The sequence below is a fragment of the Botryllus schlosseri genome, chromosome 6, assembly GCF_051294905.1.
Source record: "Botryllus schlosseri isolate E-star chromosome 6, Bs_hap1, whole genome shotgun sequence".
Lineage (NCBI taxonomy): Eukaryota > Metazoa > Chordata > Ascidiacea > Stolidobranchia > Styelidae > Botryllus > Botryllus schlosseri.
Genome location: NC_137241.1, coordinates 4,949,122 through 4,970,687, shown reverse-complemented (window position 1 = coordinate 4,970,687; position 21,566 = coordinate 4,949,122). Strand labels below are relative to the sequence as shown.

Genomic DNA, 21,566 nt, shown 5'->3' with positions numbered 1-21,566 from the left:
TATTGCGGTACGTTGACCATAACACCATGTCTACCTATTTGTTTTATTTGACCATTTATGATTCACAATGAGCAGACAATTAGCTGTTTACAACGGTAGGCCTATAAAATAGGCTACAAACTGTAAAATATCAAATATTAAGTTCACCGGCAGTACAAAATCTACGATACAAACGAAATACAGACGTCAAAAAAATTTTGACTTTATGAAAAATGTTGACAAATTTTGACCTAACGCTACAATTTTGACAAAATTTTGACAAATAATGACATGTCAAAAAAAACCGCCCTACTAATGACACACGAGAGGTAGTGCGGTGCATGGACCGGAGTCAGATTTGATATCCGGCCGGATTTTTTTCAATTTTGGCCGGACCGGATCGGAGCCGGATCAGCACTTATTTGATAAGGCGAGAATCTTTATGGATAAGCATGACGTTTGTAACTAAATAACTATTTGAAGAGCTTCTTGGAAGTACAGAACTTCAATATACAGTTGAATAATATATTCATATTGAAATGAACCCGAATATTTTCGGCTGACACTCGTCAGGGGTAATCGTCAGCAACTAGTAGAGAATTGGAAAGAACATTGTATATCAACAATCGTATCACAAAATATGACGTCACCGGCATGAAATTTCATGATTGAACGTTCTCTCATTCACGAAATTTCATGCTGGTGACGTCATATTTTGTGATACGATTGTTGATATACAATGTTCTTTCTAATTCTCTACTAGTTGCTGACAATTAACCTTGACGAGTGTCAGCCGAAATTATTCGGGTTCATTTCAATATGAATATATCGTTCAATTGTAAACTAAATAACTGCCAACCAACAACACGCAAGTAACCGCCAAGCCAGTTCGAAAAGAAACGAGCCATATTTTTAAATTCACGAAACCACCGTACCGTGTTGAGCCGGGTTTCCGGCAGGACTTTTTCATTTTTGGCCGGAGCTGATTCAGTACTTTTTCTTGATACAGCCAGAGCCGGATCGGAGCCGGACCCGAGAATTTGTCGATCGGCTCCGCACTAACGCGAGGCTGGAATGAGAGCTGAAATCAGCCGATATCTCGGAGGCGCATCACTTGCGAGATACCGGTGTTTGCGTTGCATATTTCGGTGCTGAATCAACGCCGGAATCTTTGCGTGGGATAATTTCAGCGCTTAAGTGATCGAGCGTACGCTCAAAGTACTAGAGTAGATATGGAGGATGACTTATTGTTGACTGAAATAGTTTTAACGAAATGCGATCACTTCCCGTCATTCCCATCCCTGATTCCCTGTAAATTATGTTTGAATAATAGCAGCAGGTTGTTTGCGAGATATGCAAAGAGGAGCTAGCATCATTGACAGTTCATTGTCATGACATCATTTTGTGAATCACCATTGCGAAGTCTTTGATATGTTGACATCTCATTGGAAGCACAACGCATTGTACTAAATAGTTAAGTTAGCGCAATGCCGAGGATCTCATGCGTCAAATATCCTTGACAACTGATGTGTATCGTGATCGGACATTTTGATTACTTGATTGCAATCACTAATTTGTGTTGGATTGCGTCGAGTGATCGATGGTGGTCAATAATTTTAAGTGACCCTCCACGTATCGACCTTCTCTTATACTTGTATCAATAAAATGATAAGCAGAAATCGTCAAAATAGTAAAGAAGGCTACTCAAGTAGAAGTAGCGACACATAATTATACACAAGTAAACGTAAACGTAGTGCTTTTCGGAGCAGCCCAAAACTACTTCAAGTAGAAATACAATTTGCTGTCTTTGAATCAACTCAACTAAGTCAGTACTTTTGAACATTATTCATATGGACGCCTCGTGAAGCGTCGGAGCCTGAAAGTTGACGTATGCATACGGTGCGAAGAGCTGATCAGATCAGGGGTTTTCCACCAGTGGGTCACAAGAAGCATTTCGAGGTGCGCCACAGATCTATATATTGGGAAAATGGGAGATTTAGGGAGAATTCAGTAATATTTGTTATGTTATACTCTCAAAACATATATTCATAACATCGAATTGTACATAGTCTTATACGCCAAGCTTTTCAACCGACTCTGACGAGAAATAGTGACACGCGTGGGGTCACAATGTAGTCGAAAAGTCGACAATGGGAAGGGGAAACGACATTTTTTCTAACCCGGCTACGCCTATTATAACAACCCACGGCTTACGGCAAATAAAATAATTACGATTATATAGTAGCCTAACTGAAAGGTTGATGAAAGTATTCCAGCGGGGTCATATTTATGTCGTGTGTCGTCCAAAGGGATATGCATTAAACACGGACTGAAGTGAATTTGATGTAGATTTAAGGTGCTTCGTCAGGTCGTATTATTGTAACATATAAATAACCATAATTGCAATTCATTATATCTATCAACTTCCTTTGGAAATCATTGCACAAAATGTAAAAGGCACATGAATCATTGGATTTAATGTTCTGACATCGCAAACTGAAATCGCAAACTGAAATCGTAAATGCGGGGACCAGATAACTGTGTTTTGCAGTGTGCGTGGAATAGCGGACGGCCATACTGTACGCGACAGTTGTACGTGCTACCAGGTCCGTAACGGCACAACAACCCCACCCGAGTTTATAAGGAGCTCGCCGGTGGCCAAAATTATTTTGTAAATCATTTTTTCGAGTAGATTCATTCAACTTTGGTCCGCTTCATTCGCCTTCGCTTCGCGCGATGAGTACTTCGAAAAAGTAGAAGTAAGTCGTTACTGACCGTGACCAACGCCGGCAGGATATAAGGAAATGAAAGGACACACAAAGCAACAAGGATGATTGACGGCTACAAGAGGAAGACGAATGGAGGCTACGGAGCAACTGATTGAAGACTTGATTTTGAAGAATCATAGAATCCTGAAAAATAAATTAGATGAATGGGAAGATGATGATCACACAGAGAGAGATTTTGCGACTAGGGTTGTATTTGAAACAGGAGGTATTTCAAAAGTTGAAAAAAGAACAGTAAAAGACATGTTTCAAACGAGGGCCTTGTTTCAAATGCAACTCTAGTTGTAGCGCATGGAAACTGACGCCAAAGACTCAACTGCACGCTGAACTCGGAACATTTGGAGAGAAAGTAATTTGGCATAAAAGTTTCACGGCACTTCGCTAAGTTCATATAGTATAAAATACAATGCGTGGGTTGCCATCATACCAATGAATTCGCGATGTTGACACAAAAAGAGATGTAATGACAACGGTTTTCGTCGTGTTCTGTGAATGATGCAAGCTAATCTTTGCATATCTTACAAACAACCTATACTTTTGTCATCCCAGACATAATTTCCAGGGAATCGGTGATATGAATGACGGGAAGCCATTGCACTTCGTTGCAGCTATTTCCGTCAACATGTCATCCTACATATCTACTCCAGTACTTTGAGCAGACGCTGAATCAATTAAACGCTGAAATTATACCGTGCAAAGATTCCGATGTTGATACAGCGCCGGAATATACAACACAAACACCGGAATCTCGCAAGTGATGCGCTTCCGAGATGTCGAATGATTTCAGCTCTCATTCTAACCTCTCGTGCGTCATTCGTGTTAAGTCTCTAAAGAAACTGTCAGTAAGCGTTGCACATTACCGTTGTTGGTTTTGTGTCGAATTTTTTCATCTTTCAATTAGGCTACATATTGGAGTGCTGATTATCTTACTAAGCTTTAATGGAGAGACCCCTCTCTCTTTCTTTCATAGTCGTTCAAGTGGCAGCTACACACACTCCGACCAGAGAGATTCTATTGCTCGACTATGCTCAATGCCCATGCATAAAAGCACAGGGTTGGTAACATCTCAACACTTCACTGTCGATCATTACAGTTGAACATTCATCCTTCAGGATATCAAGCAACGAAGAAATATGCGTTTCATCTTGATGCTCGCTATGCTCGGTATGGCTTCGGCCTACTACTGTTACCTACCGGGTATGATGCATGTTATTCAGAAATCGATATAAGCAAAGTATAGCCTAAGTCAGTAATTTTGTATGCACGATCATTTTGTTTGTGCTTTCTTCAGCTCGAACATTCTCCTTCGCCCCAGCTGCGGTGTCAGCTTGTGCCGTTGCTCGAGCTGCTCCTGCTACGCGCTGTTCTCCTCCAAGAACAGTCGTGAGCTGCGCTTCCGCCCAAAGGAACGACTGTGTCTACATCGCGCCAGTGAGCAAACAGATCTATATCCGGAGAGCCCCTTGCGTTACGCCAGCACAGCCAAAGAAGGTTTACAGCTATAGAAAGAACTGCTCCAGTAAGTGCATATTCCATTCCATATCATCTAGGGTCAGAAACTTACTTCCTTGGCCGTAACGCGATATTCACGCGACACAATAATTTTCACTTCAACACACATCGCTTTTCAGCTTTTGGGTCGTGCAACATCGAATGCTACCTATATACATTAGGGGTTCCCAACCGTGTTTGCTGCTCGTAATCCTTTGTCGCCAGAGCATTTTGTGTACCCCTAAAATCTGATTAACTTTTTTAGATATATATATATGTTGCTAAATCAAACGACTTTTATAGCTCAATTGGACGTTAAACTGGTATTTTATGCCTTTGTGCATGTAGGCAACTTGACTCTAATAATTCGACGTCAGGCTGGCTAAGCACCTGACTGACAACAAGCGTAAACGTCTTATAATCAGACAAGGAGGATTCTTACTAAATACCAACACATATTTGTTTATTTTTTCTAAAGCAAAGATTTCTATAGCATAACATAAAACTGTACTGGGATATCTGCATGAGAAGTAGCTCTGTGGCCCAAGGATCTTCGTACCCCTTGATGCTCAATTTCGTACCCACAACGGTCGCTATGACATTGGCAACGTATAGCATTACTTTCGGAAATTAATTGGATTCGTCGTCTCTTTTGTGTGAAAATGCTCAACCCTTTTAACTCCTGGCGATTTCTACCTGACAGAATCCACAAGGTCGAGCCTCCAACAGAGCAACAGATTGCAATACAGTTCGAGATGCTAGACTTCAAGGTAAGAAAACAAACGTTTCTCGGTGAAGCTAAGTTCTAATGTGGGTTCTGTGTCTCTTCGCATTACAGAGCTGGACAAGACCGGACGAATTGGAAAAGTTTGCTTTTTCTCTTAGTTTCAAAACCGCATTATGAAAAAAAGTCGCCGAAAACAATAAATCATACCTGGTCAAAATATTTTAGAAATCGCTTCACTGCTGCCATACTTGGGAATTCATGAGAAAAGTTGAGGTTCAGAATGCGCGCTGGAAGGACTCTCAATATATATAGGGAACTAATTGGAGTTCAAGTCAGACTAGCTTAAATTATCAGCTTTCACATGAGCAATTGAGCATCTACGAAAACAAATTGAAACGAATAAGGCATAGTATGAGCTTCTCGTGGCGCGATATTACAACTCCACAAGGTCAAGCCGCGTTGATACAGAAAAGTATGCGTGAATCTAGACATCGATGGCTTCGTTTAGCTTTTCCCTGGAGTCGAGAAGGTGCTGACCTTTTTAATCAATTAGCATCCGACAATCGGATGTGAATGGGGGCGTGCGCAGGTGGTGACATTTTTTTTAAATAACGAAGCTTACAAGCCTACCAAATTTATAGGTAGGTCGCGGGACGTTTTCAAATCGAAAATCGGTTCGCCACCATAAACCACTGTTCTGAATAATGAACACACGGTTACTTATTTCGTCCCAGCTCGAAGGGGCTCAAAATATTTCGGTAATGAAAGTAAAGTAATAGTATTTTTTGACAGGAACTGTCTCAGTTTACTAGCGATTTTATCATTTCAAAACATCACAAGAGTACGATGCAAGATAGGAAGGAGTCATAACTACTTTGGAGTGGTATCCATTAAGCTTTTAAATTTATCTCACACTTCGCACGATCTAATGTCACTAGACTTATTTATATGGATATCCAAAAAGAATAATAATTAAAAATACGCATAATTTACAGAAATGAATAAACCTGTTTTCTCAATTAGGAGAGTCTGGTATATTCTTATAGGATCACTTGAGGTGGTAGGGCGCTTTAGCCAGGGATGTATAGCGAGCGGTTGCGGGACTATAAGACACCGACAGTTAGAACCATTCTATTGAATGCAACGACTCACTAAGACGTGTGAAGTTTGGGTAACATGCGACCGCGCGTGGTATAGGTTACTGTCTCAATGATCGGTGTTGGCAAAATCTTTCGTCGAAAATGACCACAGCATGTTGGCTGATATAGGTTCGGCCGACCAGGGCAGATTAGACGAATGCGATCCGTAGAGGGAAATACCGTCACCGTGAAAGTTGTGAATTGGAAAATGTGTGCGACGTAAGGAATATAAGCTTTTTCTTTAATTTGGTCTGGTGGGTGCGTGGGCATTTCAAATATTTTTGAGGAGCGACAATCTCTAGCTTAGGTAACGAAATAACTAAATGCTTTAATAAAGTAAATACAAACCGCAGGAAACCCGCAAAAACCTCACCAATAGTCTCGACCGCCGCCCATGAACCGAACCCATATTCAGTTATATAATTACGAGCCCATATTTTCAATGGCACCACCTCCAGCAGTTTTACCGGTAAATCTGATCATGTTGACTGAGAGAGTATCAAAATTTAATTTCATCATATCAGGCCGAGTCACAAGGTACCGAGTCACAATTCAATCTCACTTTTATAATTTTGACTCGTGTTAAGTCGAGTCATTTCCAATTCACAATCGAGTCAAGTCCGAGTCCGAGTCAATGAGTAGAGGGTCGAGTTTGAGTCATAGTGATGTGACTCAAGTCCGAGTCCAAGTCATTGTGTTCACTGTTCAGTTTCAGTTCAATCCATTTCAACCCACTTTTTCAACTCTGCTCGAGTGATATAGAATCGCTCGTATTCATAATATCGCAATTTTCCTCCGTCATCACAGTTTCTGGCCCTATTTTCCAAGTATCAAGAGTGGCGGGATACCTTACTGGTTAGGTTTACCAATATGTCCATCGTCCTCCTTTCTCAGAAAATTGAAAATGTCCTCCGAGGACGCCTAAATGTCCTCCATTTTGGCAATTCATCCTCGTTTATGCAGCCAGACCAATTGACTGCGTCAACTGAAAATCGGCATAAATTACGGTATGAGTAATGCGGATGTTCGAGCGGCAGAACCAGGGTTGTAATGACTCGAGTCCTGACTCGACTCGAGTCCGACTCGAGTCACGATTTTCTGATGACTCAACTTGACTCGAGTCGTTTTTTCAAAATACGGAAATGACTCGACTCGAGTCAATCTGTATATTGACTCGACTTGGACTCGAGTCATTGCGTATGACTCGAACCAAGTCATTGACTCGAGACTCTGACGGCCAAGACCGGCATTTCATCGTAATTCCGAAGCCAACACACTATTGGGATTCCGTCTGTGGGTACTGGTACTTGAATATGCGACCAGAAACTGCTAAAAGTGAGGAAAATTGGTATATTATAAATGCGAAACATTCGATATCACCAAACAGAGTTATAAAAAGGGTTACCGTGCGACCACAAGACACAATAGCCGCATGCGACCGAGAGGGGGTCAAAAAGGGTGGTCGTGCGAACACGGGTTTTCGAAGCCGCGTGCCGCCGCAGCCTATACCCGAAAAGGTAACCATGCCACCGCAGCCATAAGACGCAATAGCCGCGTGCCACCCCCGCCATAAGACATAAGGGTCACCATGCCACCCCCGGTTTCCCAGCCGCGTGCGACCCCGCCCATAAGAGCCCCATGCAAAAATTAGCCGCTCACGACCGATCATATATGCTACTTCTGTGGCCACCTCAAAATTCTCCCGTGAACCACTGGTTGAAAACCCCTTATCTAGAGCAAATTTATCATTTGTATCACATGATGCGGTCGAATCCTCATCCTGATGCTGTTGAAAAAACATATATCTCCTGCATGGTATGAATAACCCACAAATACAGCTTTTTGCACGACCTACCTATGAATTTGGTAATCTCGCAGGCTCCATCAATGTCACTACCTTCACCCAGCTTATACTTAATGTCGGTCGTCGGAAACCGAAAAGATCAGCTCCTTATCATCATCATAATCATTGATTTATTAGCAATTCTTATCAGTTCAATACACCACAAAATGCGAAACAATGAAACGGCAGGAAGGCGTCGATGCGACTTGGAGTAGTCGATGCGACTTATAGTAGTCGATATGGAATCAGACACCCACCTTGGCCCAGGGATATATAGTTCTATATATCCCTCCCTAGGGCCTAGACTCTAGGCCAGTGGTTCTTAACCTTTTTTCCTCCAGCGCCCCCTTTCAAAAATTATCGTGCTCCAGCGCTCCCAACCTCATATTGTAAGGAATGTAATAAAGACAATGAGTAAGAGGGAGGGCCGTAACAGCACTTCGTCAACCCCCCCTAAGAACGATTGCCTAGCGCACCCATAGCGTGATAAGCCAAACTTCTGAAGGCTTTGCCCCCAAGAACCCCGTAGCGTGATTTCGATGGTCAGCAAAGTTTGTGTTGCCTGGTCGCCATAGGTACCAAAATTTTCTATAATGCATGAATGAATAGGTGGTAATTAGCCTACATATATAAGTCGCTATAAACTTTTTATCCTCTCAGCCCACGTAATCAGATTTACCAGAAGCGCTGAGTGAGCTGTTTTATGGGAAAATAAAGGGCACGTAATTAATAATTAAACATATTTGGGCGTGCCCTTAGGTACAATTAATTCGTTACCAGGGCCGTAACAGCACTTCGTCAGCCCCCCCCAAAAAAGCGTTGGTCTTGGGCCCCCATCGGGTGATAAACCAAACTTCCGGGGGGCTTCGCCCCCATACCCCCTTTCGGCTATTCGTTCTTTGCTGAAACTATAGTCATCTACATTGGGTGTCCGTTTACCGAGGCAGCTATTCTCGCCTAGACGCGCGAAGCGAGAAAAATTTCACTAATTAATAATTGAATTGGTCAATATAATCGGGAATTGCATGTATGTTGAGATCAATTTTCATCCTATCTCTGCTCGGGTAAACAGATTTACCGGTAAAGCTGAGTGATGTGTGATTGAAAAGGTAGGACCCCTCAATAATAATTATTCATCTTCGGGCGTATACCCGTTGGCAGGAACGAAACGGCACTTCGTCAGGCCCCCCGAAAAAAACTTGGGTCTTGGGATCCCATAGGGTGATAAACCGACCGCCTCCCATCACGTCGTTCGCTTTTGTCAGGAATCAGCTGTACTGTTTAGCGAGCCAGTGCGAAGCGCGAAAACTTTCGATAATTCATAATATAATCGGTCAGTAAGATCGGGAATTGCATATATATTGCTGTCAATTTCTTGTCCTCTCTGCTCACGTTACCAGATTTACCAGTAGAGCTGAGTGAGGTGCAATGTTCCCTCTAAGCTACGCACGTGCGTAGTGCACGGTCTCTGCGCACAGAAAATCTACGTTGCGCACAACAAATCCGAAGTTATGACCTTATTTTAGCTATTACGCACTGTTGTCCAAGGGTCAGCGCAGACTGTGCGCAGACTCATCAAAACTTAGAGCGAACATTGTGAGGTGTCTTGTAGGGCTGTAGGGCCCGTAACTGATAATTAAACATATTCGGGCGGGCGAACCCGCTGGTATGACTTCGTTGCATGATGTTATTTCGTGACCTCCTGTCTGCTATATCAAAAAATATAGAATCGCTCAACAGGGATATCGCCCAACAGGAATATCTAGTTTTAGATAACCCTGTCGCCCAATCGTACTAAACTAAAAGACGCACACGATTTCAGAGTGGTATTTCTTCACTTGCATATAATTTTCCCCTGCCAGATGGAATTCGTCTTCTGGGGTTCAGATTGCCAAGACAGGAACATTCGGTGCCACTCATTTAGGCGCCCATGGACAATTAAACCTAAATGTATTTTGTAGGCTATATATAACGAAGTTTTCGGTGTTAATTTACTCTGAATACTCATTAGGGATATGTCCTACCACCACATCATCCAGTGTTGGGATGACTCGATTCATGACTTGACTCGAGTCAGACTCGAGTCACTATTTCGTAAGACTTGACTTGAGTCGAGTCACTTTGCTAAAATGACTTCACTTGACTTGACTCGACGTATCAGAAATGTGGATTGACTCGTGACTCGAAGCAAAATTCACGGGTCAATTTCAAGTCATCAAGTAATCGGTGTCGATAAAAATCACTGTATCTTGCATATGTTCGGATTGTTCGCGAAACGCTGGTGTAACCCTTGAAAGCGATCAATCATTCAATGATCGAGCGTTTCACCGAGCCGCGATTGTTCTCTCATAAATAAATTGACCGCAAACGAAGTGATCGAAGCTTACAGCTTACGTTGTCGTTCACTCTAGTAGTAATAAAATAGCAAAATGTCTATTTCTGTTCTCTGTTCTTTTACCTGTACCAAACCTCTTGTTTTATTTGAATTGAATTCGAATATAGTTTATATATTGTCCTCAACGCATACTCGAATTGTATCATATCTATTCGTAAATGGGTAATGTATTGCATCTTATCAATTCGTTTGTCTCTTCTCTATTTTGGCTGGTAACTATAAACTGAGGTTATGCAATTACTTACGTAGTTTAATAGTTTTACGTATATGTGAGCGATGCAGCGTCTTCTTGCGCGCGTATTTAACTCTATATTCGTTCATCGGTTCGGAATCAATGACCACTCAATCTGTATTGCAGACATCTTGCAAATTGCAACGACGTAATCATGCCTCATACTTCGAAAAGACAACTTGACTCGTGACTTGACTTGACTTGACTCGACTTGACTCGAGTCACCTCCAAAGATCGAGTGACTTGACTTGACTCGAGTCACCTTTGAAAATCTATTGACTTGACTTGACTCGAGTCAAAATGTGCAATGACTCGAAATGACTCGTGACTCGATGGTAGTGACTTGATCCCAACACTGACATCATCTACTGCGAAGATATTTTTCTCCAGCGCCCCCCTTACCGCCCCCCCTGAGCCCAGCGCCCCCCATATCGCCCCCTGAGCGTTTCCTCTCCCTTCAAAATCGCCAACGCCCCTTGGGGGGCGCTGGAGGCAAGGTTAAGAACCACTGCTCTAGGCGATGTAAAGAGGAGGCATGCACACTGAATGAAAAATAGAGAAAATAGTATAGAAAAAATAAAGCGAAAAGAAATGGGGAGGCATGTCATGGAAAGCGAGATCGATAGGTCAGTCGTGTGGTCCAGTAATCTTGAGGATGGACTAGTATTTATTTACTACTAATTGCTTGTATTTTGACTTGAATGTGGACATGCTCGTCGACTGTCGAATGGCCGGCCGGATGCTGTTCCACAAATCAGGTCCGGCATATTTAATAAAGCGATGATCTTTTCGGTCGATCATAAAATATATTTGGACGACGTGGACGCGCGTGTGTTGTACTTGTGCGCTTTTGATTCCGACTTAAAGAAGTCATTGAAATACTCGAGGCAACGACCGCAGTGGAACTGATACATAAAATTGGCGAGTGCCATATAAAAGCTGTTATGTTCGTACATTTTACGTTGGTATCGTTTGTCTCTTATTTGTCACTAGAATTAGTAATTACCGACAATCATTATTTCTTCGTGTGTCGTGCTTCGTATTTACACCCTGTGTTCTGTTGTCTATTGCCTTTCGTTTACCTGCACTATGGATCGTGTCACCCGTCTTAAGTTGTTCTTATGATATTATGCTGATTTCATATTGCAACCTCGTCGTATTGAGTTTTTGTTCTAACAAGATCAGGAACATAACAGTGGACCTAAGACATATACTTGGCGAGTTCCATAGAAAAGCTAAACGAGGCCAAGCTTAAAAATCCACGAGTGACTGGATTCCAACATACTTTCCTCTGACAGCGCGGCCTGGCTCTGCGATTTAATACTATCGTGCCGTAGAAAGTGTATGCTACGCCTTAATCATTTGAATTCGTTTTCGTATTGACTTACGTGTAAGAAGATGAGTCGTATGCCTACAGGATGGAATCGAGTGTGACTTTAACTCAAATTAGTTCCGTGTAGACTGTATAATAGTACTGAGTGTCCATATTCCTGGACCAGCGATATCTAGACTAGATCTAGCGCAACGACACTCTTCCGCCTCAACTGCTGTTGTAAGCAATGCCCTTATACCGTCAACTGAGTACGCGGTCAATTGACTAGTTATCAATCCCGTCACAGTCTAGATATCCCTGTCCTGGACGCATTCTGAACTTCAACTTTTTCATGAATTCCAGGTATGGCTGCAGCAAATGCACTCATGAGATATTTTGACCAGGTATGATTTATTGTTTTCGACGATTTTTTCTCATGATGCGGATTTGCAATCAGGAGAATGAACAAAATTTTCCGATTCATCTGGTCTTGTCGAGCTCTGTAATGCGAAGAAACGCAGAACTCACATTAGAACTTGGCTTCATCAAGAAACGCTCGTTTTCTTACCTTGAAGTCTAGCATCTCGAACTGTATCGCAGTCTGTTGCTCTGTTGGAGGCTCGACCTTGTGGATTCTGTCAGGTAGAAATCGCCATGAGTTAAAAGGGTTGAGCATTTTGACACAAAAGAAACGACGAATCCAATTATTTTCCGAACGCTACGTTGCCAATGTCATAACGACCGTAGAGGGTACGAGATTGAGCATCAAGGGGTACGAAGATCCTTGGGCCACAGAGCAGCTTTTCAGACAGATATTCCAGCACAGTTACATATTATGCCATTACAATCTTTGCTTCGAAAAAGGATCAACATATAAGTGTTGCTATTTAGTAAGAATCCTCCTTGTATGATTATAACACGCTTACACTTGTTGTTAGCCAAGTGCGTAGCCAGCCGATAAAAAGAAAGGCTTTTGAATTTTATTTTTCACATTTTCCAAGCTAACATCAATTTATTAGAGTACATGGACAATGGCCTAAAATAACAGTTCAATTGAGCTTTAAAGCCATTTACTTTAGCAATATATATCTAAAATATTTCATCACATTTTTTTAGGTACGCATAATGATCTGAAGCCACAAAGGTGCACGAGCAGCAAACACGGTTGGGAACACCTGATATAGGTAGCATTCGGTGTTGCACGACTCAAAAGCTGAAAAGCGATGTGTGTTGCAGTGAAAGTTATTGTGTCGCGCGAATATCGCGTTACGGCCAAGGAGGTAAGTTTCCGACCCTAGATGATAGGGAATGGAATATGCACTTACTGGAGCAGTTCTTTCTATAGCTGTAAACCTTCTTTGGCTTTGCTGGCGTAACGCAAGGGGATCTCCGGATATAGATCTGTTTGCTCACTGGCGCGATGTAGACACAGTCGTTCCTTTGGGCGGAAGCGCAGCTCACGACTGTTCTTGGAGGAGAACAGCGCGTAGCAGGAGCAGCTCGAGCAACGGCACAAGCTGACACCGCAGCTGGGGCGAAGGAAAATGTTCGAGCTGAAGAAAGCACAAGCAAAATGATCGTACATACAAAATTACTGACTTAGGCTACTTTACTTATATCGATTTCTGAATAACATGCATCATACCCGGTAGGTAACAGTAGTAGGCCGAAGCCATACCGAGCATAGCGAGCATCAAGATGAAACGCATATTTCTTCGTTGCTTGATATCCTGAAGGATGAATGTTCAACTGTAATGATCGACAGTGAAGTGTTGAGATGTTACCAACCCTGTGCTTTTATGCATGGGCATAGTCGAGCAAGATAGAATCTCTCTGGTCGGAGGAGTGTGTGTAACTGCCACTTGAATGACTATGAAAGAGAGAGAGAGAACGGTCTCGTCATTGAACTGCCGTAATAATCAACACTCCAATATGTAATGGAAAGATAAAAAGTCTACACAAAGCCCACAATGGCAATGCGAAACACGTACTCACAGTTTCCTTAGACACTGATTACTAATGACTAGGGCGTTTCTTTTTTACCTAAAAAAAGGAAAATTTTGACCTAAAAAACAAAATTTTGACCAAATTTTGACCTAACGTATGCAAATTAGGTATTTTCCCACATTTCTCACAAAATTGTACCACTTATTTTCATTTCTGGTTTGAACTGGCTGTCCTAACGAAGTAGTTTGGCCGGAAAAAATGTTTTTGGCTCAGAAACAGCCAACTTTTTACATAAAAAACCCAATATTTTAACGGAATCTGGCCCTATGAAGAATTCCAGTGGTTGCAATATGTATTACGAAGAAATAATTAGGATTTTTTGTAGTGCAACAAGAGATAGGCTACTTTCCTACATTCTCTGGTAGAAAATGCATGTCCTTACTAAGAAACTTGCCAAGGACGTTCAACAGTCCGACACCGTGTTGCTTCATTCTGACAATGTTGTCAACATCACAATTTTTCATCAAGCGCTTCTTAACATAAGAATGATGCAATGCCCAAGAAGTCTTTAGTTAGGATATTGCGGTACGTTGACCATAACACCATGTCTACCTATTTATTTTATTTGACCATTTATGATTCACAATGAGCAGACAATTAGCTGTTTACAACGGTAGGCCTATAAAATAGGCTACAAACTGTAAAATATCAAATAATAAGTTCACCGGCAGTACAAAATCTACGATACAAACGAAATACAGACGTCAAAAAATTTTGACTTTATGAAAAATTTTGACAAATTTTGACCTAACTCTACAATTTTGACAAAATTTTGACAAATAATGACATGTCAAAAAAAACCGCCCTACTAATGACACACGAGAGGTAGTGCGGTGCATGGACCGGAGCCAGATTTGATATCCGGCCGGATTTTTTTCAATTTTGGCCGGACCGGATCGGAGTCGGATCAGCACTTTTTTGATAAGGCGAGAATCTTTATGGATAAGCATGACGTTTGTAACTAAATAACTATTTGAAGAGCTTCTTGGGGGTACAGAACTTCAATATACAATTAAATAGTATATTCATATTGAAATGAACCCGAATATTTTCGGCTGACACTCGTCAGGGGTAATCGTCAGCAACTAGTAGAGAATTGGAAAGAACATTGTATATCAACAATCGAATGATATCTGGTGATAGGATTGTTGATATACAATGTTCTTTCCAATTCTCCACTAGTTGCTGACGATTACCCCTGACGAGTGTCAGCCGAAAATATTCGGGTTCATTTCAATATGAATATACTATTTAATTGTATATTGAAGTTCTGTACCTCCAAGAAGCTCTTCAAGCAATCGTATCACAAAATATGACGTCACCAGCATGAAATTTCGAGATTGAACGCTCTCTCATTCACGAAATTTCATGCTGGTGACGTCATATTTTGTGATACGATTGTTGATATACAATGTTCTTTCTAATTCTCTACTAGTTGCTGACAATTACCCCTGACGAGTGTCAGCCGAAATTATTCGGGTTCATTTCAATATGAATATACCGTTCAATTATAAACTAAATAACTGCCAACCAACAACACGCAAGTAACCGCCAAGCCAGTTCGAAAAGAAACGAGCCATATTTTTAAATTCACGAAACCACCGTACCGTATTGAGCCGGATTTCCGGCAGGACTTTTTCATTTTTGGCCGGAGCCGAATCAGTACTTTTTCTTGATACAGCCGGAGCCGGATCGGAGCCGGACCCGAGAATTGGCAAACCGGATCGGAGCCGGACCCGAGAATTTGTCGATCCGCTCCACACTAACGCGAGGCTGGAATGAGAGCTGAAATCAGCCGATATCTCGGAAGCGCATCACTTGCGAGATACCGGTGTTTGCGTTGCATATTCCGGTGCTGAATCAACACCGGAATCTTTGCGTGGGATAATTTCAGCGCTTAAGTGATTGAGCGTACGCTCAAAGTACTAGAGTAGATATGGAGGATGACTTATTGTTGACTGAAATAGTTTTAACGAAATGCGATCACTTCCCGTCATTCCCATCCCTGATTCTCTGTAAATTATGTTTGAATAATAGCAGCAGGTTGTTTGCGAGATATGCAAAGAGGAGCTAGCATCATTGACAGTTCATTGTCATTACATCATTTTGCGAAACCCCATTACGAAGTCTTTGATATGTAGACATCTCATTCGAACCCCAACGCATTGTTCTAAATAATGAAGTTCGCGCAATGCCGAGGATCTCATGCGTCAAATATCCTTGAAAACTGATGTGTATCGTGATCGCGACATTTTGATTACTTGATTGCAATTACTAATTTGTGTTGGATTGCGTCGAGTAATCGATGGTGGTCATTAATTTTAAGTGACCCTCCACGCATGGACCTTCTCTTATATTTGTATCAATAAAATGATAAGCAGAAATCGTCAAAATAGTAAAGAAAGCTTCTCAAGTAGAAGTGGCGACACATAATTATACACAAGTAAACGTAAAAGCAGTGCTTTTCGGAGCAGCCCAAAACTACTTCAAGTAGAAATACAATTTGCTGTCTTTGAATCAACTCAACTATAAGTCAGTACTTTTGAACATTATTCATATGGACGCTTCGTGAAGCGTCGGAGCCTGAAAGTTGACATATGCATACGGTGCGAAGAGCTGATCAGATCAGGGGTTTTCCACCAGTGGGTCACAAGAAGCATTTCGAGGTGCGCCACAGATCTATATATTGGGAAAATGGGAGATTTAGGGAGAATTCAGTAATATCTGTTATGTTATACTCTCAAAACATATATTCATAACATTGAATTGTACATAGCCTAATACGCCAAGCTTTTCAACCGACTCTGACGAGAAATAGTGACACGCGTGGGGTCACAATGTAGTCGAAAAGTCGACAATGCGAAGGGGAAACGACATTTTTTCTCACCCGGCTACGCCTATTATAACAACCCACGGCTTACGGCAAATAAAATAATTATGATTATATAGTAGCCTAACTGAAAGGTTGATGAAAGTATTCCAGCAGGGTCATATTTATGTCGTGTGTCGTCCAAAGAGATGTGCATTAAACACGGACAGAAGTGAATTTGATGTAGATTTAAGGTGCTTCGTCAGGTTGTATTATTGTAACATATAAATAACCATAATTGCAATTCATTATATCTATCAACTTCCTTTGGAAATCACTGCACAAAATGTAAAAGGCACATGAATCATTGGATTTAATGTTCTGACATCGCAAACTGAAATCGCAAATGCGCGGACCAGATAACTGTGTTTTGCAGTGTGCGTGGATTAGCGGACGGCCATAATGTACGCGACAGTTATACGTGCTACCAGGTCCGTAACGGCACAACAAGGTCAACAACCCCACCCGAATTTATAAGGAGCTAGCCGGTGGCCAAAATTACTTTGTAAATCATTTTTTGGAGTAGATTCATTCAACTTTGGTCCGCTTCATTCGCCTTCGCTTCGCGCGATGAGTACTTCGAAAAAGTAGAAGTAAGTCGTTACAGACCGTGACCACCTTTGCTTACATTGTATGGCGTTGTCGGCAGGATATAAGGAAATGAAAGGACACACAAAGCAACAAGGATGATTGACGGCTATAAGAGGAAGACAAATGGAGGCTACGGAGCAACTGATTGAAGACTTGATTTTGAAGAATCATAGAATCCTGAAAAAAAATTAGATGAATGGGAAGATTGGAAGATGATGATCACACAGAGAGAGATTTTGCGACTAGGGTTGTATTTGAAACAGGAGGTATTTCAAAAGTTGAAAAAAGAACATTAAAAGACATGTTTAAAACGAGGGCCTTGTTTCAAATGCAGCTCTAGTTGTAGCGCATGGAAACTGACGCCAAAGACTCAACTGCACGCTGAACTCGGAACATTTGGAGAGAAAGTAATTTGGCATAAAAGTTTCACGGCACTTCGCTAAGTTCATATAGTATAAAATACAATGCGTGGGTTGCCATCATACCAATGAATTCGCGATGTTGACACAAAAAGGGATGTAATGACAACGGTTTTCGTCGTGTTCTGTGAATGATGCAAGCTAATCTTTGCATATCTAACAAACAACCTATACTTTTGTCATCCCAGACATAATTTCCAGGGAATCGGTGATGTGAATGACGGGAAGCCATTGCACTTCGTTGCAGCTATTTCCGTCAACATCTCATCCTCCATATCTACTCCAGTACTTTGAGCACACGCTGAATCACTTGAACGCTGAAATTATATCGTGAAAAGATTCCGATGTTGATACAGAGCCGGAATATAGTACACAAACACCGGAATCTCCCAGTAGATGCGCTTCCGAGATGTCGAATGATTTCAGCTCTCACTATCTAACCTCTCGTGCGTCATTCGTGTTTAGTCTCTAAATAAATGGTCAGTAAGCGTTGCACATTACCGTTGTGGGTTTTGTGTCGACTTTTTTCATCTTTCAATTACATATTGGAGTGTTGATTCTTACTACGCTTCAATGCAGAGACCGTTCTCTCTTTCATAGTCATTCAAGTGGCAGCTACACACACTCCGACCAGAGAGATTCTATCTTGCTCGACTATGCCCATGCATAAAAGCACTGGGTTGGTAACATCTCATCACTTCACTGTCGATCATTACAGTTGAACATTCATCCTTCAGGATATTAAGCAACGAAGAAATATGCGTTTCATCTTGATGCTCGCTATGCTCGGTATGGCTTCGGCCTACTACTGTTACCTACCGGGTATGATGCATGTTATTCAGAAATCGATATAAGCAAAGTAGCCTAAGTCAGTAATTTTGTATGTACGATCATTTTGTTCGTGCTTTCTTCAGCTCGAACATTCTCCTTCGCCCCAGCTGCGGTGTCAGCTTGTGCCGTTGCTCGAGCTGCTCCTGCTACGCGCTGTTCTCCTCCAAGAACAGTCGTGAGCTGCGCTTCCGCCCAAAGGAACGACTGTGTCTACATCGCGCCAGTGAGCAAACAGATCTATATTCGCAGAACCCCTTGCGTTACGCCAGCAAAGCCAAAGAAGGTTTACAGCTATAGAAAGAACTGCTCCAGTAAGTGCATATTCCATTCCCTATTATCTAGGGTCGGAAACTTACTTCCTTGGCCGTAACGCGATATTCGCGCGACACAATAACTTTCACTGCAGCACACATCGCTTTTCAGCTTTTGACTCGTGCAACATCGAATGCTACCTATATACATTAGGGGTTCCCAACCGTGTTTGCTGCTCGTACTCCTTTGTCGCCAGAGCATCTTGTGTACCCCTAAAATCTGATTCACTTTTTTAGATATATATATCTTGCTAAATCAAATGGCTTTTATAGCTCAATTGAACGTTAAACTGGTATTTTACGCCTTTGTGCATGCAGGCAACTTGACTCTAATAATTCGACGCCACATTTTCTTTTTTTGGCTGGCCAAGCACCTGACTGACAACAGCGTAAACGTGTTATAATCAGACAAGGAGGATTCTTACTGAATACCAACACATATTTGTTTATTTTTTCTAAAGCAAAGATTTCTATAGCATAACATAAAACTGTACAGGGATATCTGTATGAGAAGTAGCTCTGTGGCCCAAGGATCTTCGTACCCCTTGATGCTCAATTTCGTACCCACAACGGTCGCTATGACATTGGCAACGTATAGCATTATTTTCGGAAAATAATTGGATTCGTCGTCTCTTTTGTGTCAAAATGCTCAACCGTTTTAACTCATGGCGATTTCTACCTGACAGAATCCACAAGGTCGAGCCTCCAACAGAGCAACAGACTGCGATACAGTTCGAGATGCTAGTCTTCAAGGTAAGAAAACGAACGTTTCTCGGTGAAGCTGAGTTCTAATAAGGGTTCTGTGTCTCTTCGCATTACAGAGCTCGACAAGACCAGACGAATTGGAAAATTTTGCTTTTTCTCTTAGTTTCAAATCCGCATCATGAGAAAAAGTCGCCGAAAACAATAAATCATACCTGGTCGAAATATTTTAGAAATCGCTTCACTGCTGCCATACTTGGAATTCATGAGAAAAGTTGAGGTTTAGAATGCGCGCTGGAATGACTCTCAATAATAGGGAACTAATTTGAGTTCAAGTCAGACTAGATTAAATTATCAGCTTTCCCATGAGCAATCGAGCATCTACGAAAACGAATTCAAACGAAAACGAGTAAGGCATCTAGTATGGGCTTCTCGTGGCGCGATATTACAACTCCACAGAGAGCAAGGTCAGGCAGCGTTGATACAGAAAAATATGCGTGAATCTAGACATCGATGGCTTCGTTTAGCCTTTTCCTGGAGTCAAGAAGGTGCTGATCTTTTTTAATCAATTAGCATCCGACAATCGGACGTGAATGGGGGTGGTGACATTTTTTTAATAACGAAATCAGGTTACCAAATTTGTAGGTGGGTCGCGGGACGTTTTCAAATCGAAAATCGGTTCGCCACCATAAACCACACTGTTCTGAATAATGAACACTCGGTTACTTATTTCGTCCCAGCTCGAAGGGGTTCAAAATATTTCGGTAATGAAAGTAAAGTAATAGTATTTTTTGACAGGAACAGTCTTAGTTTACTAACAATTTTATCATTTCAAAACATCGCAAGACTACGATGCAAGATAGGAAGGAGTCATAACTACTTTGGAGTAGTATCCATTCAGCTTTTAAATTTATCTCACACTTCGCACGATCTAATGTCACTAGACTTATTTATATGGATATCCAAAAATAATAATAATTAAAAATACGCATAATTTACAGAAATGATTAAACCTGTTTTCTCAATTAGGAGAGACTGGTATATTTTTATAGGATCACTTGAGGTGGTAGGGCGCTTAAGTCCAGGGATGTATAGCATGCGGTTGCGGGACTATAAGACACCAACAGTTAGTACCATTCTATTGAATGCAACGACTCACTAAGACGTGTGAAGTTTGGGCAACATGCGACCCCGCGTAGTGTACTGTCTCAATGATCGGTGTTGGCAAAAACGTTCGTCGAAAATGACCGCAGCATGTTGGCTGATATAGGTTCGGCCGACCGGGGCAGATTTGACGAATGCGATCCGTAGAGGGAACTACTGCTGTCACCGTGAAAGTTGTGAATTGGAAAAAGTGTGCGACGTAAGGAATATGAGCTTTTTCTTTAATTTGGTCTGGTGGGTGCGTGGGCATTTCAAATATTTTTGAGGAGCGACAATCTCTAGCTTAGGTAACGAAATAACTAAATGCTTCAATAAAGTAAATACAAACCGCAGGAAACGCGAAAAAACCTCATCAATAGTCTCGACCGCCGCACATGAGCCCATATTTTCAATGGCACCACCTCCAGCAGTTTTACCGGTAAATCTGATTATGTTGACTAAGATGGTATCAAAATTTAATTTCAACATATCAGGCTGAGTCACAAGGTACCGATTCACAAGTCACAAGTTAATCTCTCTTATAATTTTGACTCGTGTTAAGTCGAGTCATTTCCAATTCACCATCGAGTCAAGCCCGAGTCCGAGTCAATGAGTAGAGGGTCGAGTTCGAGTCATAGTGATGTGACTAGAGTCAGAGTCCATGTCATTGTGTTCACTGTTCAGTTTGAGTTCAATCCGTTTCAACCCACTTTTTCAACTCTGCCCGAGTGATATAGAATGGCTTGTATTCATAATATCGTAATTTTCCTCCGTCTTTACAGTTTCTGG

The 21,566-nt window shown here is 41.7% G+C and overlaps 4 protein-coding genes across 5 annotated transcripts in view; 3 read left to right on the top strand and 1 right to left on the bottom strand.

The window, feature by feature from the left end:
* Positions 1-3,841: 3,841 nt before the first annotated feature.
* Positions 3,842-5,202, top strand: LOC145440754 (uncharacterized). The gene is made up of 4 exons (XM_080318494.1): positions 3,842-3,962; positions 4,057-4,284; positions 4,960-5,026; positions 5,095-5,202. The coding sequence occupies exons 1-3, from the start codon at positions 3,899-3,901 to the stop codon at positions 5,016-5,018; spliced, it is 351 nt and encodes a 116-aa protein (XP_080174620.1). The 5' UTR covers positions 3,842-3,898; the 3' UTR covers positions 5,019-5,026; positions 5,095-5,202.
* Positions 5,203-12,296: 7,094 nt separating this feature from the next.
* LOC145440468 (uncharacterized) lies at positions 12,297-18,493 on the bottom strand. Of its 2 annotated transcripts, none has more exons than XR_013915546.1 (4): positions 18,479-18,493; positions 13,230-13,502; positions 12,473-12,539; positions 12,297-12,404 (listed from the first exon to the last, which is right to left on the bottom strand). XR_013915546.1 is itself a non-coding variant. In XM_080318080.1 (4 exons), exons 1-3 carry the CDS (start codon positions 13,611-13,613, stop codon positions 12,481-12,483), a joined length of 351 nt encoding a protein of 116 aa, XP_080174206.1. In that variant the 5' UTR covers positions 13,614-13,674; the 3' UTR covers positions 12,297-12,404; positions 12,473-12,480. The 2 variants fall into 2 exon arrangements, 1 of the variants encoding a protein (XP_080174206.1); XM_080318080.1 differs by lacking the exon at positions 18,479-18,493 and adding an exon at positions 13,550-13,674 and having other exon boundaries at positions 13,230-13,457.
* LOC145440466 (peptidyl-prolyl cis-trans isomerase FKBP2-like) overlaps positions 16,985-21,566 on the top strand; it is a 33,032-nt gene continuing 28,450 nt past the window's right edge. The window contains exon 1 of the mRNA XM_080318077.1: positions 16,985-16,997. The gene's annotated coding sequence lies outside the window, so the exon portion shown is untranslated. The remainder of the gene's footprint in view (positions 16,998-21,566) is intronic.
* Positions 18,492-19,861, top strand: LOC145440467 (uncharacterized). The gene is made up of 4 exons (XM_080318079.1): positions 18,492-18,612; positions 18,705-18,932; positions 19,619-19,685; positions 19,754-19,861. The coding sequence occupies exons 1-3, from the start codon at positions 18,549-18,551 to the stop codon at positions 19,675-19,677; spliced, it is 351 nt and encodes a 116-aa protein (XP_080174205.1). The 5' UTR covers positions 18,492-18,548; the 3' UTR covers positions 19,678-19,685; positions 19,754-19,861.